Genomic DNA, 20,524 nt, shown 5'->3' with positions numbered 1-20,524 from the left:
TGAAAGAAAATGGTAGATATTATAGATATAAATAATAGCTGCATGACTTACATTAGTAAGTTAGTTTGAAGATCTGAAGGTAATTTTTGATTAAAGGATATTACATGTGAGTGTTTTGAGATATATTATATATAATAATAATCTTTATTTATATAGTCCCTTTCATGCAAGATGCAGCCCAAAGTGATTGCGGGAGAAAATGTTACTCAAGAAAGCTGAAATTACAAGCAGCACCAGAAGTTAGATGCGTCGCAACACGCATGCGCGAATACGATGCACCCTTTAAACAAAGTTAAATTTCACTCAAATAAAGACGTGTTAATGCGTCATAACATCAAAAAAAATGTTGATCATGCGGGACTTGACTGTATGCGTCCAGGATATCGGTCTATTGTGTGGACTTCGTTATTATCTTAAATCGTAGAGCCTCTCTGACTCTACAGCCAAAATCGAGTACATTCGGAAAATTCTTAAAGACGGAAGTGAGCACTCCTGTTTTTCGACCAAGACTGAGCGCTGCGCATGCATGTCAGTTTTTGAATGTTTATTTACTTGTGTTATACATGCCTATGAGTTCTTCCCGAAGATACAGAGCTTTAATCTGCTTCTTAGTCTATCCCGCTGCGGAATGGCAGCGGCAGCAGAAGCGACGGAGGACCGCAGCGGCGGAGCGCTAACAGGTGACGGGGAACCTGAGGAGGCCGAGGACTTCACCTGCTCGGCCTACTGCTCCGAGCTCTCTCGGCGGCAGAACGAGCAGAGGAAGTCGGGGCTTTTCTGCGACGTGAGCCTGGTATTCAGCTCCGGAGGGGTGTCTGAGGAAGAGAGGGTCCAAACCTTAGCCGCCCACCGCTCGGTGTTATCCGCAGCGTCGCAGTACTTCACGCTGCTGCTGGGCGGTGACTTCTCGGAGTCTAAGTCGGGGCGAGTGGAGCTCAAAGAATGGAGCTCACCAACGGGACCAGACCCAGACACTGTGGAGAGTGTTATACAGTTTATGTACACTGGACAGATCAGGGTGACCACTGCCAATGTGCATGAAGTGTTGGAAGTGGCTGACAGGTAAAACATTTCAAACCATATTTCAAAATATTAATATACTTCCTCTTATACGGAAGTGTGGGCATTTGTCCGACAGGTTTTAGCCTCTATTGATACGAGCCACACCTGTCTGTGTCCTCACATCGGCAGGTGTGACTTGTTTTGAGTTTACACACCTGTGCCACTTGGCACTCCACTGTTCACCAAGTGCATATATATGGGCCTAAATGGTGGTGTAAGTTATTTGGGAAATCAAACAAGGACTTTTGAAAAACATTACATTTTAATGCCATGTACCTGCCTCAGTGTTCTGGTATTGTGCATGCTGGCTGCTGTCACAGTGCCGTTGGCTCAGGCTTAGGCTTACTAATGTAACACCTGTGTTTTTCCGACTGTGACATGTCAACATTTCTGACTTTTCTATGTATTATATCATAAGCAGTAGGTTGAAGTGTTTATGTTAAGAAAAATGATGTAGCTGCCACATGGGCCCCAAAAAGCTGTTGGTAGGTAAGTTTAACAACAAGATACATCCCAGGTAAAATCACTTGGAGACCAACAATTTGGCTTATTTAAGCATTGTACTGCAAGAAACTAAACAACTAAAAAAAAGTAAACCACTACAATACATAACATGTTTTCTGGCTGACAGTGCCTAGGTTTATTTTGCTTATCAACGTTTCTACAGGGTGTATTTCCGAACATGAGTTTTAACTCGATATCTAATGTTTTTTTACCTAAATCTTTTGTTTTATCTTACTGTTAGCAGGATTTAGTTCCATCTGCTTTTACTGATTAATTAATCTCGACTCCAAACTCATTTGTATTACTGCTCCTACAGGTTCCTGTTGGCCCAGCTGAAGAACTTCTGCGGAGAGTTTCTGATGAAGAAGTTGAATTTATCCAACTGTGTAGCGGTGCACAGCCTCGCCCACATGTACACCTTGGACACGCTGGCCTTGGGAGCAGCCAAGACGATTAGAAGAAACTTTCACAAAATAATCAGCAACGAGGAATTCTTCACGCTGCCATTTCACCTGGTCCGGGACTGGCTGTCAGACTCAGGGATCACTGTGGACTCTGAACAGGAGTTGTTTGAGGCTATAGTCAAATGGGTGCACCAAAACACAGAGGAGAGAGAGAAGCAATTTGAGGAGCTGTTCAAACTTTTACGGCTCCCTCAGATTTCTCCTACTTACCTGAGCAGGGTGGTGAGGAAGGAGCCCTTAGTGGAAAACAATGCGGCCTGTCAGCAGCTGGTGATGGAGGCCCTCGAGGTCCACGCTGTTCACTTTGAGAACCTCAAGTCAGCTGATTTTGAGCTCTGTGCCTCCTATACGGCAGCAATCCAGCCACGACTCGGCCAGAACATGGATGTAATCATGGTAGTCGGTGGTGTTTCAGAGGGCGGAGACTATTTGAGTGAGTGTGTGGGCTACTTTGTTGCTGAAGACCGTTGGGTAAACCTGCCCCACATTCACAACCATCTCGACGGACACGCTATTGCATTCAATGACCACCATGTTTATGTGGCAGGCTCCATGGAACCAGGTTTCGCCAAGACGGTGGAGCGCTTCAACCCCAACCTCAACTCCTGGGAGCAGGTCAGCAGCCTGACAACCCGCAAGCACTCCTTTGGCCTCACAGGTGTCAAAGACTTACTCTACAGCATCGGTGGCCATGGCAACTTCAGTCCAGGCTTTAAGGACGTTACTGTCTACGAGCCGGAGCAGGACGAGTGGCACAATCTGGAGCCAGCACCGAAGATACTAAGAGATGTAAAAACAGTGAGCATAGAGGACCGCTACATCTATGTGATGGCAAGGACTCCTGTAGACATGGACAATGAGGACGGACTGAGCACTGTGACCACCTGCTACGATACAGAGAGTCACAAGTGGCAGGAAGTGGACTCCTTGCCGCTTGTTGATAATTACTGTAGTTTTCAAATGGCTGTCGCATCCACCAACTTCTACCACACAGCTTCTTGTTGCTCAAAGAGCTACAAGGTAACACTTCAGGATGCTCAGCAGACAATAAGCCGAGACATCTCTGAGGAAATCCTGGACAGCCTCCCTCCAGAGGTCCTCAGCATGGAGGGTGCTGCTGTTTGCTACCTGGGTGAAGACGTTTTCATCATTGGCGGCTGGAGGAACTGCAACAACATGGACAAGCAGTACCGCAAGGAGGCGTACCGTTACTGTGCTGAGAGGAAGCGCTGGATGCTGCTGCCGCCCTTACCCCAGCCCCGCTGCAGAGCCGCAGCCTGCCACGTCCGCATCCCGTACCATTATCTCCACGGCTGCCAGCACTACCCCATGCCCCAGAACCTGGCTCGTCAGCGGGACCGCATGCAGCAGATGCAGCAGCTCCACCGACGCACGCTCACTCTGCGCAGACAGCTGCAGTCTCAAATCGAATGTTGAGAGATTCTTCTAGTAAGCACTTAATCTGCTGATACATGCCTTGCTGTTACCATGTAACCTTTGTCTTATTTTTTGCCTTTTATTGAGGTCAAATGTCTGCATGGATTGACCTGGGGCTGGTTAAGATAAAAAAAGAAATATATATATATAATTAACCGGATGTGCTCTTAATTTATCCATCTTACATTTTAATTTTGGCCTTGCATTATTAACCTATGCCTTATTCTGCCAGTAAATCAAACTGATTGTTGTCTAATTTCTGAAAATATTGATGTCATTGCCAAAACAACTTAGCCCAGCTTTATGTGCTCTGTGTTAACACCTAATGAGGTCAACGTGGTGTGGTGAAAAACAGTTGACAGTGATACCTTTAGGTTTAATTAAAATGTTGTGTTTGGATCTAAACTTTAAAGTAATGTTTGTCTATGTTTATTGTCATGTTAATTGTTGTTAATTATAGGTGTGTGGATAATTAAGTTACTGTAACAACCAGATGGGCTTTCCCTATTTTACTCCTCCTGCTACTTTAATGTTTCTTCTACCTCCAGTTTCCACCATGGTTTTTTTTGCACTCTAGGGCTTCACACATCTAAATCATTTTGTGTATACATAGTGTGTATGTTGCGTGTGCCCTACTTAAAGTGGTCAATCATAATATTTGTAGCAAAACTTAAGTATTCAGCGCAGCACATATTCAGGAATTTATGTTATCCCCTTCTTAAAACATAAGCTAGCTTAATACATGTTTGCACTAAAGTAAGTGCATTACTTTTTTCATATTGTACAACACTTAGCCATTCCAATGGATATGTATACATGTGTATGATTTATTTTAACAAAATGTGCATTATTTGATTATACAGGTCTATTATTTATTTCCACCTAAATTCTCGTCCCATTCGACTTTGTTAAGACTCTTACTTATGACTCAAGGTCTTTAAGACACTGGCTTTGTGGACTAATTGGGTTTGTTTCCTTTGTGCTTCTTGCAGAATTGGCCCTGTGTCTTACTTCGTCTTACTGCACTTAGAAATGTGGGTAAAACAAGGCTTTTTACATGCATTAGGTCTTCGATATTCCAAAAAAAACACAGCTGCTCATTAATACATTTGAAGTCACTGTTACCTGCACTAAAGGGACTTTATTGTTAAGTTAATCACTGTAAAGTGTTGCTTTCTGTTTTGCTTTCTATTAATATGATCTAATAAGGCTTTGCTAGGCTAACAGTGTTTCATACTGTTTGTAATGTGAACTGTATAAATTGATCAGTTGTATGTGGAGGTTATCATCTTCTCAAGAATGTATTCTCATAAACCCTGATTTTAGTCAATGGCATTCGTCTAACCAAGTTGCAAGTTTATTTTTTTCTGGCTATAGATATGGATTTTGTGAAAGTTTCATTCCATTCGTCTGTGCAAGAGAAGGTGTACTGACATTTGCAATCAATTAAAAACCAGTTTTCATCTTTGAGGATGTCTCTCCATATATTTGTATTATGCGTATAACTTATTGATCGGCCAAGTTTGAAACCGTCAATATCTTTCTAACTTTAACAAACTTAACCGTGGGCATGATTTTTGCCAATGGATCCCTTGGATTTTAGAATTTCATCTGATATCAGGATCTTTCCCAGTTTAGGAAATTAGCTTGTTATAGCATTTGGTGGATGGACATACATTTCAAGAGAACAAAACAATCCCGATGGCTGCTCTATCCTTAATGTGTCCCAATGATTTGTATGTCTTTATATTTATACATATGTCTGTATCTGAGGATTCATCCAACAGATTGGCCTTTTTCTGTTGATAAATTATAAAATGATATTCTTGACTGTTACTTTATTCAGCAGCAATGCTAAGGTGTGCATTATTTCAGTAAAAACTCGTTTTTATGTTTGAGATGCTGTACGGTCGGGAAGAAGTGAGTGTCCTCAGTGAGCTAGGAACGAAAGTTAGTCGGAACCTTTGTGTGTATTACGTAGAAGCGGGACAATTATGTGGATGCAACAATAGAACGTAAACAAATCATTCAAACCGTTAGTTGTCTGTAGACGGTTGCACTATTTTTTTAAAGATTTAAAATGTACTTTTGAATATATATAGCTGATGTATTTTAACTGTTCCTAATAGCTGTCCAAACCTCGTCAGCTCTCCGCTTAAAAATGGTAAGTTATTATTGTATATATAATTTTAACGGCCAGCTGTTAGCTAACTCCTGTAAATACTCAGTAAACAAACGGGACTGTTCAAGCTTCACTTTATTTGATTTTAATGTCGAAACAACAAAGTGCAATGCAATTTCATTCAAATATAAATGGTCCCTTTGTATAGCGAATACATACACTGTGTGAAATCCTACTGAGTGAGGACACACATCAAACAGTCTCTTCAGTACTGTCAGGCAGTTTGTTAGCTATTATTTCTTAAAAATAAAAATCCTTCAAAAGAACAGCTCAATTTGAAGTGATTACAAACTCATAGGTCATGTCACAGTTTTACATGTCCAGTTAAACTGACTAAAACAGCACATTTACCAGTTGTGTCCAGGAAAAAGAGAGACCTGTACAATAAGCATTACTAAAACGTGTTTTCTCCCTGTCTCCACATTCAGGTTTACCATATTCCCTGGATCTACACACCTGTGCGGTCTGTCTTGGCAATCTGGCATCAGCTGACCAAGGCCGAGGTGAGGAAACGCATGAAAGACAATTGAAGTTTAATTTTAGGAACGTTACCAAGTTATAATTCTGAGTTATCTGTGTATGTGCCTACACACAATAAAGATGATGCCTGATTTTAGAGCCTTGTGCACATGTCTGTAAAATGTAACCCTGATCTTAAAGTGCAAGCATCTAAAAATGTTTTGTCACACATCACTCTCCTTTATGTTTTGCTCTCTGTGTCGTGATAAACATGTTTTCTAAGACTAAACTGTTCCCTGGTCAGATCCCAGAGTTGGCCAAGTGCTCGGTGCTGATGAGGGATCGCAGCAGAGTGGAGGACACGATCTACGCCATGCAGCGAGCAGGGGCAGGCCGCCTGCAGGTGAGAGAACTCTGCAGCATTTCATCAGAAGGGTTGAATACAGGAAACAACACTCAAACATACTATGATTAACCTGGAAATAAAGAGGTGCATAGCAACACTTTTCAAAAGCAGTTACTACGCTTGGAAAGTCCACAAAAGTAAGAGGTGGTATATCTAATTGCACAGTCTAGACTGTCGACTATTGCATTTCAATTATATTTGTAATGCACCAACGCCAAAGTTTTGGACCTGACATAAAGACTTATGACGCTTATGATCGATGCAATTAGTAGTCAGCATGTGTGTCTACTGTATGTGCCCTTTGCTCATACATGTTGGTAGTAATGACCAGGTTGTGAGCATTTATAGGGAAGTACATATTTGCCAAGTTAAAACTGAGCAAAAGTGGACTATATCTGTGCTTGATCATGAATGTGTGTTTGCTGAGTGGTAGAGTGCTCTGAAACTGAAATAGTCATATTTCCTCAGGTGATCTCAGACTTCGATATGACACTGACCAGATTTGCCCACAACGGAAAGAGAGTTCCTACCACGCACAGTAAGGAACATTTTTCCTGTAATTTTTGTTTCCAGGATGGTGTGTGCTTTTTCTGAAATTGCTACTGCTTTTTTTCTTTATTTTCCAGACATCCTGGATCACCGGTTGTTGATAGACGAGGATTGCAGTAAAAAGGTACATGTACTACTATCATAAGTTCAGTAAAGGGTGAACAATTAAAAAAAATATTAGGTCAATTTTCCCCTTGTAAAAATGTTTCCATGTTGTAACTGCAGGTGTTGGTTTTTATGCAGTGACATAAATGCACAATGAACTTTTAAAATCAAATTAGTTTCAGAACATGAACTTCTAGATATACGTATGTTCTCTAGTCTGCAATTCTCATTCTCTCAGCAAGTACCAACTGAGGCATCCCTTTCAGGTGGTCTGTATATACTGTATGTTCATTGTTTCTCTTGGTCCACTGCAGATAAGGGAGCTGTTGAACACCTACTATCCAATAGAGATTGACGCTGGCCGGACTGCTGAAGAAAAGCTGCCTCTCATGGTGGAGTGGTAAGAGACATACTGTCTTCATCATATACTGTTCAAATTCCACTAAAACTTTACAAGGAAAGAATCCCACACTTGTGATTTGTCTCATTGTTTTATGGACCAGTTGAACTCAGACATCATAACATTGTTTTTAAAAAGCTCCACTTCCTGTAAGGACTAAAGAGAAGTGAAACAACCCAAAGCCTGATGGGGGTGTGTGTGCTGCTCTCTGCAGGTGGACTCAAGTCCACGAGCTGCTGATTCAGCAGAGGATCAGGAAGGACCTGCTGGCCCAGGCTGTGAAGGAATCCAGCACTATGCTCAGGTTAGCACTTTCCATTTTAATCAATACCCTGATTCCATTGATGGAAAGTAACTAAGTACATTACACTCCACTTGTCTGGCAGCTAAAACACTGACAGGGATAATCCTCTGCTTAAATAGTCATTTCACTTTAGCTACTTTTAAGTACATTTTGCTGAAGAAATAACCTACTTTACTTGTAAAAAGCAGTATTTTGAATGTGTTCTTAGATGGTCATTGGTTCGTGTGTGTGTGTGTGTGTGTGTGTGTGTGTGTGTGTGTGTGTGTGTGTGTGTGTGTGTGTGTGTGTGTGTGTGTGTGTGTGTGTGTGTGTGTGTGTGTGTGTGTGTGTGTGTGTGTGTGTGTGTGTGTGTGTGTGTGTGTGTGTGTGTGTGTGTGTGTGTGTGTGTGTGTGTGTGTGTGTGTGTGTGTGTGTGTGTGTGTGTGTGTGTGTGTGTGTGTGTGTGTCTTTAGGGAGGGCTACAAAGTGTTCTTCGACCGTCTGACGGAGCAGCAGGTGCCTCTGCTGATCTTCTCGGCTGGTGTCGGAGACGTCCTGGAGGAAGTGATCCGACAGAACAACGTCTTCCACCCCAACGTCCACATCATCTCCAACTACATGGACTTCGACCAAGCTGTGAGTTTTATACTGTATTATTACTCTCTATGACATGTTTTATCACACACTATATATACTATGATTTTTCTATATTTTTATTGACATTCTACACTATGACCTTTTTATATAAAAAAAAATGTACGACATTTTAAGACAACTAAAATAAGTCCTTTTCTTTATGATCTACTATAGTATAAACCAACATATGGAAAGTTTTATGGCATACTATGATTTGTTATGAGATTTTTATGTTTTTTTAAGACAACACTTATTTTAATGGCATTTGTATTGCATACTATGCTATGACCTTTTTGACATACAATTACTCATACATTATTTATCAGTGTTTTTTTCTTATTCTGAAATACTACATGTCAATATGACTTTTTTTCAATTACACATCTAAATGTTTATATTATTTATTGTCTTTTATTACTAGAAATGGGCCTTGATAGGGAAATACCAATGCAATGATCATTTTCTCTAATCAAGTGATACATTTTAGGGCTTGGAAACAGTAACAGAATAAATGAATACATCAAGCATATTAAACACTATTAAAACCACACCTACGTGTATTTATCATCGTACAATTCTGGTAGACATCAATACAAGTACATAATGTATCTTTAATGCAACATATCCATTGATTCTTCTCCCCACACATTGTACGGGGTCAACATGATTCCACTCCAGCTTTACCCTCCATATGATGAAACAGTAACTGAATGCTGTGTTGTTCGTAAGGGGGTCCTGCGAGCGTTCCAAGGCCAACTCATCCACACTTTCAACAAGAGGGAGGGGGCTCTGTCACACGCCTCTGGCCTCCGAGTGCTGCAGGGTCGCCCCAACGTGCTGTTGCTAGGAGACTCTTTGGGAGACCTGACCATGGCTGACGGTGTGTCCGAGCATCAGAACATCCTCACCATCGGCTTCCTCAACGACCAGGTCAGTCTCATATATCGTGTTTCCTTCGAGCAACACATTGAGATCCAGAGTTTTGGTTCTCAGTGTTTGTGTCTTGCAGATGGACGAGAGGAAAGAGTTGTACGTCAAGTCCTTTGACGTCGTGCTGGTGAAGGACGAGACGATGGAAGTTCCCAACGCTATACTCAAATACATTACCTCATCAACAGACAACAAGTTAGACGCATGATCTTCACCTACCTCAATCCAGACCACGAGACTGGTCTGGTCTTTGTTTTACACTCTCTGTGTTTTGACTGTTTATCTAAGCCATAATACAAATATTTAAATTGCTACTTCGTTGAGAAGAATCTGTGATGTTTGTCAGTTCTGTTTGTTCACACAGTATAACAGGGCTGGGTTTTCCTCCATGCTGTTTCATGTTGGAGAGAATCCTCAGATAACAACCTTACGACCTACCTGGCCATGAGCCACCTCAACAGACCTCAGTGCAGGGAGGATTCATATTGTCTTTGTATTTCAAAACATGCCAGCAACCTCTTAAAAATGTCATGTGTATTTATTCTCACTCCTTTTGAGCAGAAACAAATTCTTATTTTTACTTTTTGTTTACAGTCTATTTTAAATGATTCTTGAGTTTGAGAAAACGTCTCTTTATCTGCCAAGTGTTCTGTTTCATATTCTAAGTTGACAATAGTGAGATCAGCTTTTAGGCTATTGTAGTAGTGAGTAAGAACACTAGGAAGCTACAGAATACAATATTTGATGACAAGTGTTTTTTCATTCAACTGATTCCTACAGTAGCTACTGGGAATTATAACAATGTGCTGGTTGTCCTTAACTTTAAGTGTCATTAAAGAAAGTATTAAAATGTACCATCTGGTAAGTACTCTTTTCAACTTAAAACATACTATGACTTTTTTCTGAAAATACTTGATACTATGGTGTTTAAAAAAAAAATCATTTTTCAGAAAAGTTCATTCCCTGGGATTGTCTGAGAAAATAAACATCATTTTCTTAAAAACATTTTTTATTCATGTGATTTTCAGGGACAAATAAAAGGTGCTTGTTTTGGTTTTCTGAAATACAACTATCAACACAGAACTCCACAAAAAAGACTTTTTACACTCGCCTTGTCATAAAAAAAAAACATCCAAAAAACCATGATGATGTATGGGAAAAGTCTCTGACAGCTTGTTTTTAAGGTGGTGGGTTTTCCTGAGAGAGAATAAAGCATTGTGTCTCTTTACAACTCCTCGTGTAACTCCCGTTCTTTGTCCTCTTCTACCTTCAGTTTAAGTTCGTCGGCCGTGATCACTCCGTCTTTATTCCGGTCCTGGTTGCTGAACATGTCTTCAATGACTTGCTCCATGATCATTCCAGGCTTTATCCGACCTTTGCCGTCAGTCACCTGCAGCTTGATGAACTCCCCAAACTAAAATGCAACAGCAAAAAGAAAAGAATCACATATCAATAACAGTGTTGTGGGATATAACTACACTAATTATGTAAGCATCAAACCACGTTAGACTTGTGTTTTACAGGTCGTTTGGGAAAAGCAGACGACGCACTATGACTTCATGGCATAGTATCCAATAACTGCTATAATAATATCTTCTTTTTTTGTTGATGTCATAAGATATTAGGATTTTTTTTTTTAAATGTAATGGCACAATTTACTATGACTTTTAATTATGTCTTATTATGGCTATTTTAAAGGCATAACATATGACGATTATTTTATGGCATAGTATACCAAAATATAGTATTATGACTTGATGCTATACAATGACATTTTAAAGAATATTTTGGAGGCACACTTGACAATCACTTTTTTATGGCATACTATACTAAGACTTTTTAAGCCCAAGCTTTACTTGGTAACCTATAAGCTCAATGTTAATTTACAGAACACACTTGGACACATTGTTCATTCATAATCTTAGGGGCTCTTATCTGCCATGTGAAATAATGTAGCTGGTTGTGTCACTGTAAGAGTTAACGTACCTCCTCCTGTGGGACCTCTTTGTTCTTGTTGATGTCCAGGGCTTCAAACAAATCAGCAGGGCTCTCTTCAATCCACACGAACAGATAACCAGGTGGCACTCCCTTCTCGAAGCTCACCAGTTCAACGTCAAAGACCAACACAGCACTGCTAGGCACACCGGTGGCTGACAAAGAGAAAACAAAACAAAAATGTGTTTACCTTTCAGCATTTTAGGAAATCAAATGTCAAGTCAGGGTTCAAAAATGTATAAAACCATTTAAACTGCACTGATATCGTGAGTCTTACCTCCTTTTTCTCCGTGTCCGAGGTGAGGGGGAACTGTTATCACCCTCTTCTCTCCCACGCACATGCCTCTCAAGCCTTGGTCCAGACCGTCGATCACCTTATCTGACCCCAGAACTGCATCCTGAAGGTGCTCGTAGTCGTGTCTGAGGACGTAGATTGGGCAAATGTAAATGGTAATCTAATATCATTGTTTTAAAATAAAAAAAAGTGGGATGTGTAGGTGACTCACGAGGAAAAGAGAGGCGTGCCGTCCACCAGGGTGCAGTTGTAGTGGTAGCGGACGAGGTCGTTCGCCGCCGTGGTTTCGTTACACTCTGCGGGTTTTTGTGTGATGGCGATGCTCACTGTGTCGTTGGGGTTGTGGAAGTCGATGATGTGAACGTCGAACACAAGCACAGCAGAACGAGGGATGACATCACCTGGAGAGACAGCACGTTATTATTTCATCTCCTTAGATTGGTGGAAAATGCTCCTGAGTTTCTGATGTTATACATTTTATGTTTTTAATTTCCTATCGTTATATTTATCTTGTGTTACCTAGACTATCACTAATTTTATTATGCATCTTATTTCCCATTCTATCTCAATTTGTATTTTAATTGTTTACCATTATTTTAAACTTATTTGTGCTATGCATTTAATTAATGAGTTAGTAATTGATTAATCAATTAGTGATTTGCAAATCCTTGGTAGTTAAATCACTCGTTTCGCCACTAAAAAAGAACTGAATGATAAGTGCTAAAATTACCCATTACTTTTTCTTTCTGGTTTTTAACATTGGGTCAAAGTACAAATAAACACTTTTACAGCAATTCTGTCTTCATATACATTTTGGTTTACGGGTTTGTTTAACAATAAATCAATTCAGTTCAATGTTTGCAGACAACTTACTACAAGCTGCATGGTAGATCTACTCTGACTCACCTGCTCCTTGCTCTCCATACGCCAGATGAGGAGGAATGATGACTCTGCGCTTCTCTCCGATGCAGATCCCCAGCAGGGCCTGGTCCATGCCGGCGATGACGTACCCCATCCCGATGTAGGTGTTGTATGTGCTGTTCCTCTGGTAGCTGTTGGCAGCGACAATCAGATTCATTTTAAAATTACATTTATACCTTGAGAATAGAAAATAAACACTTAGGGGTCTCTTGTGTTCAAAACTCAAAATATGTCTTTAATGAGACAGCACCATTATAATGAAGTGATACATTGACATTTCGATTTAAACAGAGGATAACATGTTTATAGTTAAAGTACAAATTGCTGCAATATGACTGGCAACTTTACTATGAGTGTAACATGAGCTCACCTGGTGTCAAAGATCCTTCCGTTCAGGAAGGTGCCGTTGTAGTGGTACCGGACGTAATCTCCAACCACAGACTTGCGTGTGCAGGACTCCGGGACCACCGAGGACTCAATGGTGAGGTTATCCTTTGCGTTGTGAATGTCTTCCAACAGAACATCGTACACCAGGGTGGCCTGGGGGGGAATCTCCTTACCTGGAGAGCAGACGGTGAATAATTCGATTTTTTTTTAATGAGGGGATGTTATTTGTTTTTTTAGCTACAACAAGATTTAAAAACTTTGCATAAAGATAAAAGTAACAAAATACAAGGGGCAAACATGTTTGTTTCGAACCAAATCCATTTCCTTGTTCCTTCTTTATTTAAGTGTCCGCCCTTGTACATGTAAAAACACAGGGGACCCGCACCTAAAAATATTGCTCCATAGCACTACTAGTGGTAAAAAAGTGTTTTAAGTGCAAAGATGAAAAAAGCCTTTATTCATGTATACGCATTTATTGATGAGATGTGATTTGGGGGATATGTCTGGTACTTCCTTGTAACATTATTTTATTTTTCTAACCTCTAATTTCTTTGTGTTTGAACAATCATGATTTGGTTGCAAAGCAGTGACACCAGATCAACTATGACCTCTCATTAGACTTTTTATTGATTCATAATTTGTGCTCACCTGATCCCTTTTCTCCGTAGGCTTTGAAGGGTGGGATGATAATATTTCTGATCTCTCCCACACACATACCCAGCAGGCCTTCCTCCAAGCCCTTAACCAGCCAGCCCTCACCGACCAAAGTGTTGTGTGTCTGATGCCTGTTGTAGCTACGTAGGGCTCATACAAGAGCAAAGTCAAACACAACATACCTGCATGACACAGTACAAACACAGAAAGAGCTGTTATTCAGACGAGGCATTCCTTCAGATGACAAAGAGATTTAGTGTCAAACAAGAATCTTTTCATTGAGAGTGGTTTATTTACTATTTTTCAGGCTACAGTTGTTAAGCTATCTGTATATTGTATGATGAATAGGTTAGCATTTTGGACACCAACACTAACCAAAGCCATAATTTACCTGGAGTCAAAGACTGTGCCGTCGAGCAGAGTGCCGTTGAAATGGTAACGCACAAAGTCAGTGCTCATCACGGAGCGTTTGCAGTCTTTGGGGGTGCTGATGGTTTTGGTGAACACTAGGTCGGCTTTGTTCCAGAGATCCAACAGATGGAGCTCAAACATCAGGGTGGCATCTGGAGGAACCACGTCGCCTGTAAACATGGTTGATAAAAGTTAGCAATGACATAAATAACTTTAGATAATCATTTAAAACTAATTTAAACTTTTGTTTCTGATTAAACTGTATCAATACAGTGCATTCATTGCAGCAGCATGTTTTAAGGTTTGTTGACTTTTAATGATTGCTTGACTTTTACTCTGGCACCACCACAGTGTTAATAGTATCACTTATATGTGAAATATCTCAACATCTGCTGGATTGAATGGCCTCAGTTAAATAAAGGCAATCATGTTCCCCAAAGGATTGAGCATATTTACTTTGGTGCCCCTTCATTTCCCCTCTAGCTCCACCTTAGGTTTTCTGATCTATTCTCGTCTAACTCCATCATTGTGCCAACATTTCACAGATAAGAAAGCATAAGCATGCTAACATGATAAACTAAGAGAGGTACATATGGGAAACATCATACCTGTGAAGCATTAGCATATATGCATGTTCATTGTTAGCATGCTAATGTTAGAATCTAGATCAAAGCACCATTGTGCCACAAGTACAGCCTCCCAGGACAGCTAACAGACAGCTATACAACGTCTGCTCAACTAACTGTAATATACACTGAGCCTATGGGCCCCCATTTAGACGCAGAAAACAGTATTTATATGCTGCTGCTACTATCATTACTCAATTGATTTTTAAATATATAAACTAATTTGGACAACTTGATGAGACACAAATAGTTTAAGGTTATGCATTGCATTAAATAAAATATAAAAATGTCTACAAACTTAATTTTAACACAGGGCCCCTCTCTATGACAAGATACACAACATACTTTAGTATTACAAAACCATTTTTTAATTGAACAAATAAATACCAACATAAAAAATTGCCACATAGACAAGTTGGAGCCTGGGCAAAACGGACATTTCAATTAACTCCTAAAAAAATTGGAAAAAATAATGTCCTGTATATGCCAAGAACTAGAACACACCATGACTAACATTCGGTCATTAAAGGCAGCTGCGCACCTCCAACAAGGTACCGCTTGCGCAGACAAGATTGAAAGTGACATTTACCTGCTCCGGCGCTTCCATAGGCCAGGTGGGGCGGAACGGTGATCGTTCTGCGCTCATTCACACACATGCCCTGCAGACCTTTGTCTATCCCAGCGATGAGCCGGCCCTCTCCCAGCAGGCCAACCTTTGCGTCTCCCTTCTCATGACTGTGAATGATCCAACATTAAAAAGACATCAGAAGTGGGTCAATAGGATGTTCATTTTTTGAGAAAATTAATATTATGTGCAAAACATACGCATGTCTATTTATAGACTAATGCACACTTTTTTGAACATTTAAATCTCAGCTGATTCATTTTTTTTTTTTTAAATGGCCAAATTGCATCGGGCCTCTGCAGCAAAATAACTAACTTTTTAAAGTAATAAAAATAAACGCATTCACAATTTTAAAAAAAAGCGTATGAACTTACCTTGAGTCAAACGTTTTTCCGTCGAGAAATGTGGCGTTATAGTGATAGCGAACGTAATCGCCCTCCTTGGCTTCTCTTGCACAGATTGCAGGGATGAATTTTCTGTCCACGACTACATCTAACACGGGACTGGGATTACACTCCACAGACGACCACGTAGTGAGGAGGAAAAACGCAACGCAGCAGGCAAACATCGTTACAGAATCAGAGCAAATAAGTTAAACGAATCCAAAATATAAATTAGCCACTAAATGGAGGAATTTAAAGCCTGGAGCCGTGTGCACTCTTTACGCACAGGGCCGTGGTTGCAGATGTGGAGCAGGCAGTGGATCTAAATGCTGTAAACGTGGACAATCTCCAGGTTCCAGTGAAGAGTTTTCATAGCCAGGGGGAAGGAATGTCGGAGTTGGAAAAGGGGGGAGCGCCTCTGTCAAGTTACCCACAATAATGTAAGACCACTACTTCCTTTAACAAAAATAAAACAAAATCACAACAGATGCTAATAAACAGAAATAGTCAAAACATTGATTGTAGTCTAAATTCAAATCGTTATTAATACACAATGTGTCTTTAAGGGTTTGTTATATTTTAAATGTGGTCCACTTCTGAGATCGATTGATATGTCCAGATTTTACGTTTTTTATTCAATTGTGTCTGTTTCCGCTTTTATTTTGAAAGGATGGCCTCCCGTTGATTTTCTTAGCTTGTTTCTTCAGCACCGTTGCAGAAACCACATAGATCCGCCTCTGTGGCTCAGTCAGACCATCAGCCGTAAAGAGGCCTGAAAGCCCCCAAAGTTTCAGCTTTTCCACTAATGCCGTGAAGTTTCAAAATGTGATTAATATAGAGATGACACGTCCCAAGTTGATGCAACAGGTCCAATCTCTTTAAACATGCCGAGTCGGGCCTATAGAAATCATTTCGGTTCAAGCATCAATACAAAGTCTCCATAAGACTTAAAAGAGAAATAAAAATCGATATTATGAGCATGGAACGTTTTAAGCACACATCCACAACATTATAAGAACACAAATCCTCAAACCCAATAGAATACACTGTATTCATTTCTATAGGACTTACGTTTATACATTTTATCTTATGCTGATGTGTTACTCATATGTTAAGTAAACTTGCATTAGGGAGCAATCAACAACTGCAGATCATACAGGACAACAATGCGCACTAGCAGTCACTTTTACGCACGCATATTCTTGTGCCAAATAAAGAAGCAGTGTGTGTGACAGCTGAAGGCCTGCATGGAGAAACCCGAGACAGAAACTCTGAAAGACCCAATCCCGGAATTCCCACAGAGCCCTAAGCACTTCAGCAGACCACCACTCAGGCACATGAAAATAAGAAGAACAGAGAGAGGACGCGGAATAATATGTGGGATATTATCTTATCATGGTGGCATTTTGCGCAAAAGGAGGCGCGCTATTGACGTTGCTCTGTTTAACCTTAGCTTTAGGGACAGACGCGCAATACGAAAACTACCATTTCAAAAAGTTCCCCAAGGAGGAGCTCATGCCCGTCACCACTGCGTATGGATTGGCTTTGGATCATTACGCAGCAGAAACGTGGAAGGAGTCGATCAAATACTTGGAATTGAGTTTGCGTTTGCACCGGCTCCTCAGAGACAGTGTGAGGTACTGCGTGCTGCACTGTAATAACAGCAAATATGAAGAACCGTCCTTCACAGGAAACAGGGACCTCAGCGTCAACTGGCACGTGATAATGAGAGCGTCTTGTCAGAAGAAGTGCAGAGCGCATTTCCCCGCGCTGCAGCTGCCTCCTCCAGGCAGAAACATTCTAGAGGAGTTCAGCAGGAGATCTCCCTACAGATACCTGCACTTTGCATACTCGAGGGTGAGATACACCGTACACGTGTAACAACACACCTTGAATCCACTACAGTCATATGTATATCATTACCTTATTAGGAACACCATCTTAGTATGAACAAATCAACACATTGAATAGCCTTTACAGAAGAAATAAAAACATGGTCATTGGATGCCAGGTGCAAAAATAAAGTTGTATGAAATTCAACAAATTGGAAATCATAGATACAATTGGTATTGCAGTTATACAAAATTACCATCAATGACAAACATGAATAGAAATAAAAACGAAATTGTGTCTTAGACAAAATACCCAACATGAAAATGAAAACTACAAACCTTGGTTCCAATATACTTAAACTAACACAAGCAAAATTCCGCAAGTTAACCCTCTGTAAATGATAAATGAGTGTGGTAAAATATTTCTTCCAGCTGAATGACTTGCAGAGGGCCGTCCCATGTGCCTACACCTACCTCCAGAAGAACCCTGAGGACCAGGAGGTGCAGCAGCTGATGGAGGAGCACAAGAGCCAGTACGACCTGAAGGGCTACCTCTTCGACCACGAGCAACAACCCCATGAGGTGAGGGCCACCTAGACTCTGTCCTTCATACAAATATCTTCTGCATGGAAAAGTTGCACAATATTTGCTGAATAGTCACATTAAGAACAACGTCCCACTCCTTCAAAGATTACAGCTTTTTCTAACTTTGACAATATGAATAATGTCCTTTCTAGGCCTCCTTTCTGAGAGGAGTGAAACTCATAAATTCAGGTGACTACAGCAGCGGTGTTAAAGACATGGAGGAAGCTCTGAGGTTCTACCTCCTGGAGTTTGAGCTCTGTCAGGCAGACTGTGAAGGGATCAGTCAACTTTCACCAGACAGAGACTTCTATGCAGTCATAGCAGGTTAGTATGCTGTTAAACAAATGAAGAAATAACATCACTGAGCATCCAAGAAAAGCAAAACTGGACTCAACTGGCTGTTGTCGATTCATTTGAGGTTAAGATTTTACGTAAAAAATACATATACATTAATACGTTTAGGTTTTCTTATATCAAAATAAAATATAACAAATTGTAAAAGATTAATGTCTTGCTTCGTATGTATTAGTTGCTTTTTCTTCGTTCCTCTCCCTATTTCTATTTGGCATTTACATTTATTTATTTTTTATTCTAACATTTAGCAAGTTTTTTGCTAAACATTTTATGATAATCGCCCAGAAGTTTTTAAAAGGGGCCTATTTTTAGCAGAAAAAGTACTTTTAGATTTTAAGCAAATTATGTTTGTACTTTTACTGAAGTCTGATTTTAAATGTACTTTTATCTGCAGGTACTTTTAACACTACTTAATTGAAAGCACCAATACAAAGGACCTAAATGCTCCTGTCTTTGGTTTTACTTAATAATCTCTGCTCTTCCTCTCCACAGATGAATATGTTGATGTATTACGCTGTAAGCTGAAGTGCGAAGAGAACCTGATGCCTAATGTCGGAGGTTATTTTGTGGAGAAATGTGTGGCCACTATGTACCACTACCTCCAGTATGCCTATTATAAATGTAAGTTTACAACAGAAACTCTCCATCACTGCTCTTGAATAACATCAACACTCATCTGAGTATCTCCTGTTTCTCTCCGCTCAGTGAACGATGGCCGCAGTGCGCTGCCCTGCGCGTACAGCTACTTCCTGTTTGAGCCTGAGGACCAGGTGATGAAGCAGAACCTGCAGTACTATGGCGCCTACAGTGAGCAGTGGGGCCTGCAAGACAAACACTTCACACCCAGGATGGTGAAAGCAAATATCAGATCTGTCTCCTCAGCTTTCCAAAACAACAGCTCCTAATTTGTTATTATTTCAAGATATTCAGTGTTATGAGAAGAACACATCTTACAAAATGTCAACTCGAAACAACCCCTGAGGAACCAAAGACTAAAGTTTGTCCTCATCTGCAAGTTGTCACATTATATCATAAAGCAAGAAATGGTCAGAGATACAAACTTATCCTGTCAAATCAAAAGAATAATGGGTAGTTAAACCTTTTTCTTTTTTGTAAAAATATGCGTTTAATGTACCGTTTACTGAAGGCCACTATTCACGTTGGTTCCCAGCTGCTTTGAAGCAGAACTGGGTAAAGGACAGGAGCTCAGTTTGTGATTCTCATGCTCTTGTTGTTTGTCTGTTTGAACAGGAGGCTCTGAAACTCTTCAACCACACTGTCGCCCAGAAGCAGATGCTGACCTCTGCACAGAAGTACCAAGAGATGGATGATGAGGTGAGATAAAGGGAAAATACAATAACAAAAGAGAAACAAATCACTTGAGATTTCACAATAATTAGGAGGAACAAACTTGGAGTCTACTGACTTTAGGTAGCGCTTTGTGACATGAAACAAAAAGGCCTGTTTGCGAATATTGTAATAAAGAAAACCGATTTTTGTTTTCCCCTCAGGATTTTTTTGGAGCAGAGGAAGCAGCACTTTTGGCCTCAGAGTCTCCGGATGCAGAGTTTGAAGGAATGGGAGACTACGAGGAGTGTTTCACCGCTGACTGGAGGCAGCCCAAAGGCAAAGGAGACGCTGGAGAGAGCTGAGAGTTAGGAATTCACCTGGAACAGTGTGCCTAAAACATGTCAGAGATCACCAGAAGAAGAAAAAAGGACTGGTTTTCAGCATTTCAGTTTCGTGTCAACATCTGTTCTCAGAGTTTGTTTGAATTATTCTCCTTTGTATCTATTTATCTGTTTTTTAAGAAATAAAATAAAGTCAATATGAACTGTTTTCATTCCAAACTAGTCTGATAAGGTCCAACCAAAGAGTTTGATCAGCTTGATTAAAATACTGTATATTAAGGGAATGACCGTAGTATAATGCATGCATGCCTGTATTTACTTTTATGGCGCCTTGCAAGGATTAAATACCCAGCCAAGTTTAAAACATTACGTTTAGAACATTGTTATGGTGATTCAAGGCATGCAACA

General features: G+C 40.4%; 4 protein-coding genes across 4 annotated transcripts; 3 read left to right on the top strand and 1 right to left on the bottom strand.

Annotated features, from left to right (window-relative positions):
- The first annotated feature begins 251 nt into the window (after nt 1–251).
- Nucleotides 252–4,935, top strand: klhl11 (kelch-like family member 11). The gene is made up of 2 exons (XM_079659716.1): nt 252–1,062; nt 1,883–4,935. The coding sequence occupies exons 1-2, from the start codon at nt 527–529 to the stop codon at nt 3,465–3,467; spliced, it is 2,121 nt and encodes a 706-aa protein (XP_079515842.1). The 5' UTR covers nt 252–526; the 3' UTR covers nt 3,468–4,935.
- Nucleotides 4,936–5,460: 525 nt separating this feature from the next.
- Nucleotides 5,461–10,648, top strand: LOC307024178 (7-methylguanosine phosphate-specific 5'-nucleotidase-like). Its single transcript, XM_079658065.1, has 10 exons — nt 5,461–5,631; nt 6,078–6,152; nt 6,413–6,511; nt 6,983–7,052; nt 7,141–7,187; nt 7,483–7,568; nt 7,783–7,872; nt 8,325–8,487; nt 9,217–9,417; nt 9,497–10,648. The coding sequence occupies exons 1-10, from the start codon at nt 5,629–5,631 to the stop codon at nt 9,623–9,625; spliced, it is 963 nt and encodes a 320-aa protein (XP_079514191.1). The 5' UTR covers nt 5,461–5,628; the 3' UTR covers nt 9,626–10,648.
- fkbp10b (FKBP prolyl isomerase 10b) lies at nt 10,409–16,046 on the bottom strand. The gene is made up of 10 exons (XM_079658063.1): nt 15,706–16,046; nt 15,296–15,441; nt 14,061–14,250; nt 13,664–13,809; nt 12,999–13,188; nt 12,614–12,759; nt 11,919–12,108; nt 11,690–11,832; nt 11,404–11,567; nt 10,409–10,831 (listed from the first exon to the last, which is right to left on the bottom strand). Exons 1-10 carry the CDS (start codon nt 15,897–15,899, stop codon nt 10,643–10,645), a joined length of 1,698 nt encoding a protein of 565 aa, XP_079514189.1. The 5' UTR covers nt 15,900–16,046; the 3' UTR covers nt 10,409–10,642.
- A 209-nt stretch (nt 16,047–16,255) lies between these two features.
- Nucleotides 16,256–20,324, top strand: LOC307024177 (endoplasmic reticulum protein SC65-like). Its single transcript, XM_079658064.1, has 7 exons — nt 16,256–17,571; nt 17,979–18,128; nt 18,284–18,455; nt 18,978–19,106; nt 19,191–19,336; nt 19,737–19,820; nt 19,997–20,324. The coding sequence occupies exons 1-7, from the start codon at nt 17,110–17,112 to the stop codon at nt 20,135–20,137; spliced, it is 1,284 nt and encodes a 427-aa protein (XP_079514190.1). The 5' UTR covers nt 16,256–17,109; the 3' UTR covers nt 20,138–20,324.
- Nucleotides 20,325–20,524: the final 200 nt, after the last annotated feature.

Source organism: Notothenia rossii (assembly GCF_949606895.1).
Source record: "Notothenia rossii genome assembly, chromosome: 11".
Classification (NCBI taxonomy): domain Eukaryota; kingdom Metazoa; phylum Chordata; class Actinopteri; order Perciformes; family Nototheniidae; genus Notothenia; species Notothenia rossii.
Note: the sequence above shows the minus strand (reverse complement) of the source record. Positions and strands in the feature narration are given on the sequence as shown.